The sequence below is a fragment of the Taudactylus pleione genome, unplaced genomic scaffold (genome assembly GCF_031769625.1).
Source record: "Taudactylus pleione unplaced genomic scaffold, aTauple2 ptg000687l, whole genome shotgun sequence".
In the NCBI taxonomy this organism is placed as follows: Eukaryota; Metazoa; Chordata; class Amphibia; order Anura; family Myobatrachidae; genus Taudactylus; species Taudactylus pleione.
In genome coordinates, this window is record NW_028285089.1 from 2,514,547 (window position 1) to 2,526,832 (window position 12,286).

The 12,286-nt window shown below is 38.6% G+C and overlaps 3 protein-coding genes across 10 annotated transcripts in view; 1 reads left to right on the forward strand and 2 right to left on the reverse strand.

Annotated features, from left to right (window-relative positions):
- The window catches only part of NF1 (neurofibromin 1), a 297,405-nt gene that overhangs the window by 193,027 nt on the left and 92,092 nt on the right, over positions 1-12,286 (forward strand). The window lies entirely within an intron of this gene.
- On the reverse strand, positions 1,050-3,096 carry OMG (oligodendrocyte myelin glycoprotein). Its single transcript, XM_088456113.1, has 2 exons — positions 2,905-3,096; positions 1,050-2,445 (listed from the first exon to the last, which is right to left on the reverse strand). The coding sequence occupies exon 2, from the start codon at positions 2,437-2,439 to the stop codon at positions 1,162-1,164; it is 1,278 nt and encodes a 425-aa protein (XP_088312239.1). The 5' UTR covers positions 2,440-2,445; positions 2,905-3,096; the 3' UTR covers positions 1,050-1,161.
- Positions 3,635-10,775, reverse strand: LOC148477837 (uncharacterized). The gene is made up of 2 exons (XM_088456120.1): positions 10,742-10,775; positions 3,635-4,384 (listed from the first exon to the last, which is right to left on the reverse strand). Exon 2 carries the CDS (start codon positions 4,368-4,370, stop codon positions 3,681-3,683), a length of 690 nt encoding a protein of 229 aa, XP_088312246.1. The 5' UTR covers positions 4,371-4,384; positions 10,742-10,775; the 3' UTR covers positions 3,635-3,680.

The following is a 12,286-nucleotide window of genomic DNA, read 5'->3' on the forward strand; positions in this document are numbered from 1 at the left end:
TCAGTGAATGGATGCGCGCGTGGCATCCATTCACACTCCAGGGGTCTGGCACCCACCGCACGGCTACGGCGGTGAGGGTCCCCAACCTCCCGATTTGACCACCCGCGGGCCACTTCAGCCCACGGGTGGAACAGCGGGACAGTATTGTCCCGTTGAAATCGGGATGCTGGGGAGGGGTGCGCTCTCTACGGGAAGCGCCCCTGTGCGACCGCACTGGTCGAACACCCCTAGAGCCGGGAACTGTGGGAAACAGTTGATGCAGCAGTAGAATAGCAATTATAGCTGGTGATGTAGAGGTATTTCGGCCTCTGTATATTATGCTTTCGGACTGATCAATATTGATAAAACATGCAAGTCTACTCGTATTTGAGGATGATTAAACCTGGATTATTTTGAGTCCATTTAGTATGTGATTCTTACATGCGCTCTGTTCCGGTGTATAGCTATGTACTTGTAAACTCTTAGAAAACACACAATTCTATGCCAGATAGTTACGTTCTGCAAATATTTTATAGTACAAACTGAAAGCGGCTCTCCTGTCATGTCATACATAGCAACAATAAATAAAATTATGCAGAAACTGCAGTTTCTACATAATTTTATGTAAAAATCAGATTGATACATATGCCTCTAAGGCTTGTTTTACATGTAATATTAAATCTAACACTTATTGTCACCTACACAAAGGCATTTTCTAGCTCAATCAATATTTTTGTAAAAGTGGTCTATAAATTAATTGGTAACCAGTGACATAAGTGAGGCAAAAAAATATTTACTTTTAATTAAATATTTTCTTTTGATATCAAATAGGCATATTTTCTATCTTTGCAGGTTAATTTGGCACTTTGTAGTTTAAGAATCCACTATTCCATAAAATAGGTAACACTAGCACTGGAAAGAGATGTATAAGATACCTTTACATTTGTATCTACTAAGCTAAAAAGGTAATATATTCATATAATACCTACATTAATAACATGCAATTGATTAAAACATTTAAAATTTATTGTATGTTTTACATCTGAAGATTTCATTGCTTTATTGCAGTGATATTCAAATGGTCTCATTCAGTGTAAATTAAAGCAAAGCTAGTTTTACAAGTCATCTTTTATCTTTGACAGTGTTGCATTCACTTTTTCTTGTCATGTTCATAACATGCCTTTACACAGTTCTAAAATTAAGGAGGAGTAATAGAAAGGAAATGGCAATACACATATATTTCTGTGCTTCTGTGGAAGGTGCATGAGCATTTAGTTTTATAGTTGTGGCTTGTATCATTACAGACACGGGAGTGCTTGGTGTGATCACCTCCGGACCATTGTGTGCTGTATTATCAGAGCTCAGCATAATAGTGGGGTCGTTTGTTTCAATGTCCTCTATTTCATTAGAGTTTATGTGATTGTCCATTTCTGTTCCAAAGTCGTTGAAATCTAAATGGATCATTCCAGAGCCTTCATCTATGAATAGATTGCTCTCTGTACTTGCAAGCAAAATGTCAGTTGTATTGAAGTACGGTGCATTTAGAACTTCTGGATATTTCTTTTTCTTGTGTAGTTTAGTTTCTTGAGCCTCCAGGAAAAGAGTATGAATTGTAGTAAGTAATGGGATGTCATCACTAGTGACCTTATTTGGTGCGTTATTTGTAGTTGAATGATGTTTAGGACTATGTTTATTGGTTTCATTGGCACATTGATAGCCTACGACATTGTTTCTCTCTTCCACCCACTTCAGCAAATAGTTGATGTTCTGTGTGTCTTTGCAGGACCATGGGTTGTTGTACAGGGTAATCTTAACGTGAGTCAGGTGGTGAAAAGCATTATTTGGTATATAAGCAAATCTGTTGTTGTGCAGGTACAGTGTTTGAAGCTTGGGCATTCTCACCAGTGTTCCCGGTAGGATCTGTATTAAAGAATTATAGGACAAATCAATTAGTAGTATGTTGCTGGGCATGTTTGTTGGAACTGTCCAGAGTTGATTGTTACTTAAATTCAGAGACTGCAGACTAATCAGTGTATTGTTAATGAAGACTGTCCTCTGCAGGCTGTTCTTGGAGACATCCAGCACCCTTAGATTCCACTGGTAAGCAGTGTCCAGTTTATGAAGCACTTTTATATTATTGTTTGCAGCATACACTTCCCAGAGAGATCTGGGCAAATGAGAAGGGAGGTTCTTTAGCATGTTGTGGGAAAGGTCAAGGGATCTTAAATTAGTGAATCGAGACAATTGATGATCTAAATCAGACAAGCGGTTGTAAGACAAGTTCAGGTGTGTGATATTGTCTTGAAATCCGTGTGGCAGGGCAGTCAGGCTTCTGCCAGAGCAGTCTACATTCCTGTGTTTTATGTAGCAGGAACACTTCAAGGGGCAAAGGCAGAAAACGTATGATACAGAACATAAGAGAATCAGTAGTCCTGGTGAGGGTCTGATTTGGTATACCATCCTTACCTGCAATTAAATTAAGAGTAGCCCCTTTTAACATGGACACAATAAACATATCCATGAAATGATAGTTTTTACACAAATCTTATTTAATAAGATCATAATATTATTTAATTGTCATTGTTGTCTCAAATTATAGTTGCATTCCCTGCGTGGATACGACAACTAGCTTTAATTCAAACTTCAGGTTTTGTAATAGTATGTCAATTTTGTGTATAGCTGTATAAACTGCATAGCTTTGTCAAAGTCGTTATTATACAATTCATTTTAACGTTATGACTAACCTTTGCACAATTCATATTAAGCATATAAAAGGCATAAATATGCTATTTTGCTGCAAGTTTCCTTTGAGATGCTAATTCAGTGAAACACAGGCTTCTAGTGTTACTGCAGCAAATGGAAGATACATGGCATGCACAGAACATCCTATGACCTTTAATGTTTATAGTCAGAAATAAAACTTACCACTTGGTTTTCTCATCCAGAATCAATACATAGCTAATAAAAAGGATGCTATTAGCTGGTGGGCATTTTTCCAGCTCTCACAGTAGCTTGCTGCTGGTGGTTTTGCTTGTGTCTTTCAGCTGCATTGTGCTGCTGTGAGCAGGTCCTCTGCATCCATCTGATCAGCTATTCGGAGGACTGCAGAGCTGATACTAGTGCTGACTCAAATTTTATTGGGAACATTGCATAGCCAATCCCGCAAGCAGTCTAATCTCAGTCTAATTTATTAAAAAATATTGGGGCAAATAAAAAAAAGTATTCACATTTTTACATTGCAAATCATTTGCCATAACAGTAGCATTATTAGCCACCATTATTATAAGACTAACCCCAGAAATGTATTCTTTATACCTTTTTTTTTTTTTCTTCAATATGTTGTGCTTAGTTTCACTGATTTATACAGTAACTGCATTGAAAATTAAAGTGGTCTTAGTTGTATGTGAGCGTTAATGCAATTGCACCTACACCTTACTTGAGCTTTTATGTACTGATATTAATTATATTAATTACTTGCTCTTTCCACCAGTTTTAAATTTTTAAAAGCGAATATCTAGATAACCTAAACATAGAGTGAATATACCTGCTGCTTAAGTTTGTTTTCACCCACATACCATACCAGAGCTCACAATATCAGGCTTAAGTGAGCTTCTTGTTACTTCCAATCATACGTAGCTGGGTGAATTTGGTTGTAGAAAAATGCTAGCAAAAGGTACTAACAATTCTATTGCCAAACCACTTCAGAGGAAATCTGCTGGAGGTGGTGGCAGAAGTTGGTCATCAAACGTATCATTGTGAGAAATATTAATGTCACAAAGCTGGCCTGTTAGCGGATTTAATGTCATCTGTGTGCTGTCTTCATCTTGCTGAGCATAATTCAGTAGAGGAGGTGGTTGCAAGGAATTTTCTTCTAGATCAGGTGCAGCAAAATCACTTTGTAGAGGCATTGGAAACTCCTGCAGGATGTGGGGTGGAGGGGGTGGAAAGGTCTCTTTGTTTGAATCATTTTCAGTGAGATGCTCATTAAGCACCTGGCTCATGGGCACTGGTGGTGAAATACTTAGTGTGCTAATCGCTGCTGTGTCTGCTGTTTTTCTCTCAATTGTCTCTTCACCTAAGTATCTGTCCTGTGAGATTCTGGGTTCCTTAGGTAGTATTTCAGTTGAGCTGATGCATGGAAGTGGCATATTACCTAGGATACATCTATCCATCTTAGAAGCACCATCTTCCTGGATATGGTCATCTGCCAGTGGGGGTGGCCCTGCCCAAGTCTGGTCAGCTGTATTTTGCTTTTTAAAATGCTTCCATAATATGATCCCTACTATTACTAGAAGCATAAGTATTAAAATTCCTCCAACCAGAAAACCTGCTATCCAGAGGTAGTTGTTAGATTCTTTCTCTGCTGATTCATCATCCTGTTCTTTGTTCATACTGAATCGCTTGCCTAGGAAAAATAAGTAGTTATTTTACTTTTTTTCTACGCCATATTATACATTATCTTTCCATAGCTTTTAGCACATATATCCTCTATGTGAGTAACATATGCTTATTTTTGTATCTTTCTAACATATGCATCTTTTTATTTATTTTTCTGTCAAGTAGGAGATGATGCAATGGGTGGGGCTACAAAATCCCGTAGTCACTTGTTAAAATGTTAACAGGAGCACATGGAATTTCATCAGGTACAGTATTGCTGGGTACACACTGGCTGATATATCAGACGTTCAGTTGTACAGCTGATATATCATGTGTGCGTAGGCCAGTGTGTACAGACGATGTGTCTGTGAATGACGTCGTACACAGACATACTGCGCCGATGCCCATTATATCTGCAGATATATTGATGCTTCGTGCTGTGTGTACTTGCTCTCAGCTGACCGCCCGTACACTTGCTGCAGAGGCCGTCGGAGACTGACAGCTCAACTGGACGCTCGCATGTAAATGACTGCCCATCGGGCCGACGATTGGTAAAGGGGGGCATCCACTACACTATTTTAGCAGGCGATTGAACAATAACGACGTCGTTAGCGTTCAATCGTGAGCAGTGTTTGGTCATTAACGATCAACGATGCGCGCTCCCGCTGGTTGTTTGATCGTCTCGTCAGTCGACTGAACATGCAGGTCAATTTCACTAGATCTATTAAAGGTCTTTGCAAATTGTTAAAACTGAAAAAATTTCAAGGGCAAAAATCAAGGGAAAATCATTTAGAGATTGGACAGGGAGTAGATTGTCTAGTGGATGTGCCCCTTAAGTGTGTATGAACTTACCAATCGTCAGATAGAACAGCGGATTGGCTGGTGTGTACCCAGCTTAAGAGATGGGAGGGGGATGTGCTGAATGTTATCTTTTTGCAGAGCTAAATTTTAACGAGCAAAGACGCTGGTGTCAGTCTGTTGCAGGAAGATTCTCATGTTGAGCGTATCTAGAACAAAGTTCAGAGGAAACGCAATACACACCATCCACCCCAATAAAATTACAATACAAATACTGCAATACTGAATAAAAGCTAAAAGCACAAATGTGTACTGCACGGATCATTGTGTTGGCTTCCTGTGCTTCAGAATGGCACAAATTTATGAAAACTCTTCTGACCACTTGTTTTAATGCACTGACACATGATTTATTTCATATTAGCAGGTGATAAATATTTTTAGTATCTTAGTTATTTTCTTCATGTAAGAAGACTGAAGTAGCAGTTTTTGCGCTTAAATATATTGTGACATTTTACAAATCAAAATGAGTTTTTAATTAGTGCCACAAAATGAGTGCATAACTTTGCAAATACAAAGCCCTTGTGTTATTTCTTTACATGTCCAACACCCTAATGGATTCTGTAGTTCAGATCTTCTAAAAAACCCTTATTTGGGCTAATAAGTTGGAACCTTGTCTGCACCTTTTTGTACATGTGGGAACAAAGTCAGTCTTGTGCACTAACAATTTATTTTGTGTGAAGCATGTTCAAAGTATAGAGCAGTCATTTTTAACTGGTGTGCTACAACTAGTTAACAATTGTGCTGTGACACAGCCAGCCTTGCAACCCGGACACACTGGGTGGGCCAAGCACAGAAAAGACACACAAAAACAATCGCAAAAGATAGAAATCACCCGCTTATAAATTTAATAATGTCAATTAATTACCTTCTATGAAAAGCGGCTCCTACAGAGTATATCTGTTATACTCCAGCTTTTAATATTAGCTAAGTTATTTTCAGGAGCGCTTTTGAATTGACAAAAATGCAATATTTAATAAGATGAAGCAAAAATATTTAAAATTCCTTTGCAGAAATATACACAATAACACACTTTGGTATAGATTCCTAATTGACGTGTGTGTATGTAAAAAAAGAAAAGAAAAATCCATCTTGTATAAAACCTATTGGGAGTAGCCACTTTGTATCCTTTTACTTATTACAAGTGGCTACTCCCATTGGGGTTTGTACAAGATGGATTTTTCCTTTTTTTCTGAATAGTAAAGTGTATGTATGTATGTATATATATATATATATATATATATATATATATATGTGCAGAGATTGCGCTAAATCTTAAATTCAAGTATTCTAAAACTAGCAATAATACATTCATATGAAAGCAGCAGCTCCCAAAGGACACCCCGTTAGTGTGAAGTCCGACAAAAATAAAAAAAAAGATAGGGCGCTCCAAGAGATTATTTACAGATTATAAGGACCTCATCAGGGGTATTTCTTTAAATAAAGACAGAATAAATGGGTGACTCACGAAGTAAGGTACATAATAATGTTTTCATAATATTATGTAAAAAATGTCCCATTTATGTTTATATGTAATGATCCAATGAGACATTTTTTACATCATAATATGAAAACATTATGTACCTTACATTGTGAGTCACCCATTTATTATGTCTTTATTTAAAGACATACCCCTGATGAAGTGCTTTTAAGGACGAAACGCGTTGGGTCACATGGTTTGTTGAATTGTTTTCTTATCCCTGTGGGTGAGCATTCACCAAAAGGGAAAATATCGGATGTACACTAACTACGTATGTTTTAAAACATTCATGTACAAATATTTACTTTTAATCCTACTCATTTTGGCCTCTGGGCCCGTCTGTCCTGGATGATTTCTGGTGTGAGGGTGTGTTTTAGTACAACCCAAAGAAAGGAATAGTATACTGGCATCCTTCTTCCTACTGAGGAGTCCTTGTGGTTATTCCACGAAAGGAAGAGAACAGCTGAATCTGTTCTATTAGAAGAGGACTTTGTAATTCTAAAAAAAAAAGGACTAATTTGTATTCGTAAAAAGAACCATTGTTTTCCTACAGTTGCCTATTGGGTTATTTGTGGGATGGTCCAATTTGTAAATAAATCTCTTGGACCGCTCTTTCTATCTTAGTATAATATATATATATATATATATATAAATAAATACAGTAAATTCAGTGCGCAAATCAATCAATCAATGCATAAACACATATAATACTGTGAAAAGTTTTTTAGAATCCAATAAATAAATGGACTTTTGGAACAAAGTAAATCTGTGTCACAGACGCCAGATATAGCACAGGCCACAGGTACCACACAGGCCGGCGTCTTCCCCACGTTAAAACCCGGATCCAAGCGGGTATTGGTTTATCTGGAATTGAGAGCAAGAAAGAAGGGGCGCCACATAGTACATGAAACTGTAAAACAGATTTTATTGCAGACAGCGGACATAAAACTCGTTCAATGAATATGCGTACCACAATCAGCGGTCAGATACCACCGCAAGTAATAAAAATGAAGAAGCCTGAATATCACCCGAACGTCTCCGGGGACTCCGTCGGCTATTCGACCAGTAATGGAAAGCAACGCCAAACCACGCCCCTGGTTTGGCATTGCTTTCCATTACTATGTGGCGTCCCTTCTTTCTTGCTCTCAATTCCAGAATATATATATATATATATATGTCAATTAGGAATCCATACCAAATCTAAACCAAAGTGGTGGTGTGTATATTTCTGCAAAGGAATTTTAGATATGTATGTTTCATGTTATTAAATATTGCATTTCTGTCAAATTCAAAAGCTCTCTTTGTTATGTAAAAATAACTTTTAACTTGTACAGAAAAGAGACAGCCTGTGCAGGTGTGCACAGTATGTATATGAGTGGGGTGACTGTGTGAGGCAGCAGCAGCCCGCCAAAGACTTCTGAACCTGACTGGGGAGAGTGGACCAGGTAAGTGTGGCAGTGAACTGGGGGCACTGTTTGACATAATGTGACTTAAGGGGCACTATAAAGTGGCATATTGTAATCTAAGCAACACTAAAATGTGGCATACTGTGATCAGTCACAAATATAATGCCTTTTTAATGGAACGGGTGATATATCTGTGACTGAAGCCAGTGGCATTGGATGGACAGATTCGAAGAAGCCATGCAGAGACGGATGGTGCATTTTTCAAACCTCGCTGGTGAGGTAAGTAAGGCAAGAGAAGGCGAGCTCTGGGTTGGCATGACTGAGGAGGTGGACTCTGAGAGGGTATGGTAGAAAATTTCAGAATTCAGAAGTAGTAGTTTTACAGTATTTAATTCTCAACCCTAAAAATAACACTAACGTACTATTGACAGTGTGATATTGTGAATGTCAACATTCAGACTATGGAGCATATTCAATTAGCTGCGATAAGCCGTTTTCAGCGAAAAAGTTTCGCCAGTGACGTCATTTCGCCAGGCGAAAACTTATCCCCGTATTCAATTCCAAAGACTTTTCGCCTAGGCAGAAAGTCAATGCATTGGTATAGGCGAAAAAGATACGCCTATGAAACCAGGCTGAAAAAAGTGCAGAGTTGCGGTTTTGGGGTGCAAAGGTGGGGAAACCAAAGGTGGGGTTCAAAAAAATCCCTCCAAAAATGAACACCCCTAAAAATTACATTGAAAAAGAGGGCGAAAATAATCAAAGTTGATGTACAAACTTAAAAACTTGCGAAATAAGGGGGGGTCTGCAAGTATGGGGAGGTGTTTATTTGATTACAGGTACTTGCTGAAGGTGCGTTTTTCACGTTTTTGAAAACGTCACTTTTGCGATTTTTAACCATGCTTGCACCCAGTTTCATGGACCCCAAATTTACTCGGACTAGTTATTTTCACCAAATAAACTTCCTAAATGCTAATCTTCACCACTTGTGCAAAGATGCTAATTAGCAGCTATTGAGAGCATTTAAGTACCCCAAATCAGTAGGTCTATTCGGGGGCAACTACATTGATCCCAAATGTTAGTGCATTTTTTGGGGGGGGGTGTCAGGCTGATTTCCCCAAATCTGACAGCACTTTTCTCCTGTATGCGTTTCGCCGACTCCCGTTTTCGCGTCTTTGGGATTGAATAGGGCGAAAAGCGGGGCCGTGCACAAAAAGTTTTCGCCTCCAAAACACGCGAAGTTGGCGAAAAGTACAACAGACGAAACCTTTCTGACTTTTCGCGTCTAATTGAATATGCCCCGATGTCGACATAAATAACTATATTGTGGTCTGAGGCAGGCATATAAATGGGGATGACATATGAAGGGGCGTGACTGAGAGGGCTCTGAGAATATAATGGGGGCGTTCTGTGCGTCATATTCCCAGATGGGTACATGACTGGCATATTATCAATTGAAGCATTTCACAGCTGGGGGGAGGGGATTGGGCTGCATTATGGTGTGGTGTATTCTCAATTGGCACTCCTGTGTGGCATATTAAGCATCTCACTTTAGTAGAGCTTAATTTAAATCCAAAATAATTATAAATATTTTTATTTCAAGGTTTGTTTTTTTGGGGGGGGGGTTTTTATTAGTTTTCTTGTTTCTTAGAATAATATTTACTCTGCAAAGAACCCTTACCTAAATACTGGGATGCTAACTGAGAGAAAATTTTGTGGCCCTCCAACCAATATAATTTTCTTAATACAAGGCTGCAAGAAAACAAGTTTAGAAGCCTTTGATCTATAGCATCAGTACTCCAGATTGTTACATTTTAACCAAACATTGGTGTTTACAGATGTGTCCTCATACACGATTGCTGCAGTCCTGCCAAACAGCCCTTCCCGGCGCGCCAGCTTGCGTCAAGCTTCTTTTTCTCTCGACTGAGCCTGTATATGGAGTTCTACGATTCACGGCTTTTTCCCACACCAAGGTCCATTGTGCTTATTAACATATTCAGTAGCACACAGATATACAAGTGTCGCATATCCAATTAATCAGTCTCCTGAAGCAGTTTGTCGCATCTGTTTGCAACTAAAACACACACACAAAAAATACACGAAAGTCTTCTCTGGCTGCATGGCGTATTGTGGCTAGGAGTATGAGAACACATCTGTAGTCAGCAGAAGTGATGATTCAGGTCTCCAGAGGACATTTTTACAGTGTCTTGTTATTTATACTATTTGGTTCTCAGAATTCCAGGCTGTAACCTATTGCTCTTTGAAGTGTGTAAAGTGTATGAAAGTACATACATTTTATTCATTATTTACAGATATCACTGGGAGACAAATTTATTGTAAAACATGGTTTTCTATATATTTATAAAGATTTAGCTTCAGATGAGCAAATAATCTTAATGGGCACTGAGACACTGTGGGCGAGAAACCCCACAATGAAATATGTGACCCAGAGTCTACCACAGAAAAACTATGCAAATTTTTACTTAAGGTAACCTCCCATGCCTTATACATCAGTTTATTAATATCTGTTAGCACTTGCATACAAAGTACATGTTTACATAAAGCGATGAAATACTAATGACATAAAGCAGTTATTCTAGATGTAGGAACTTTAATATTTCAATAGTTAAAGGACAAAGTTACTTACAGGGTTGCACAGATGATTTACAGATCTGCTCTTTTGTGCATACAAGTGGAAATGAAAAAGTTAATCTTTATAGTTCTGATATGTACAAGCCACATTAAAAAAGGAAGTAAATTACAGATTCAGGAAGTGTTATAATGTGAGATGAGTTAGAATTTTTTTTGAGGTCTGGGCTTTTGTAATATGTCTTCACTAAAAAAAAAGTAACTTGGTAGCAGAGCGACTTGCATGTTTTTAGACGGCAAACAAAATAGAAGGGAGTAAAACATTGCTAAAACTTAACCAGGCACAGTTTTGGTGCAGGTTCATATACTGTAGAGCAAAGCTGGAACTGCAATATTAACTGCTAAGCCCATTTGGTCACTTGGTTCATGAGTCAAAATTGATCTACTGTAGAAGGAAGGAGAAAGTGGGTGCTTCAAAGTGTACAGAAAAAACGGCTTTTGTTAAACCTTTGCAAAAAAAAAAAAAACACATTTAAAATGGAACCAGAAGTAAAATAGTAGAAGCTTTATAAGTCAATATTGTCTGCGCAGATAAAGCCGGATGACCGATGAATACTGATTATATAGAATACTTGTTTTTATTGGAAGGGAAATTAGTAGTAATAAGAGGAACAGTCAAGAGATCAAGGGGCTGATTCTGAGTGGCACGCAAAGTGGCTGTATTTGCGGGCGGCCACGGAGACCTGTCTTGCTGCTACTGCATGCTAATGTGGAAATAAGTAAGCTAATGCAGAGGATTGTGCGCGTGCAAGCGGAAACCAGTGCCATCCATTGATTGTTACACTGGATGCTGCAACCCTCATCATTAGTTTCTGCAAGTGCAACACCCTGATGATACATGCAAGAGACCCGTCTGAAACAGGCTCCCCTTTCCCATATGCAGAACTCAGACTCACACAGAGCTTTATATACATGCCCATGACACTCGCGCAGTCAGGTTGTTTCCGGGCGATCACTTTGCCACCGCCCAGTTCTTTACCCAGACAGCCCTATTTCATGGAAAGACAGGTCCAGCCAAGTTGCCTCTGACTCAGAATAGGATGGGCATATGCAAAAAATTTATAAAGTCGCTTCTGCTCATGCGCTGTAAGTAAAAACTCAATCTTTATGTGGAGAGAACCCTGTGACTCAGAATCAGCCTGAAGAGCCTAAAGTGTATTTGCAGGGGAGATGGTGCAGACAATTGAAGTACCTCCCAGAAGCTAATGAGTTGATCCTGCTGCTAGTACGTAAATGCTTTAAGTACACACGGCCGGTACAGTGAAACTTTCGTTTGATAATGGATGATTCACGCTGTTCAGTTTACTTCTAGGATACCGAACACTTAAAACTGTAATAAAACCTTAAAATATATTTAATACGCTAAAGCAGTGTTTACCTAAACTAAAATTTAGAACAAAAAACTATGGAGTACCTGTGGGCATGCTTCCTCACTATTAAGTTATAAATTGAAATAAAATGCACAAAGGTGTTTAGGAGCACTTTTCCAGTCAAGTGATGGAAGTGTTGCAATAGGTTACAGGTAAAATCACCCATCTAAACT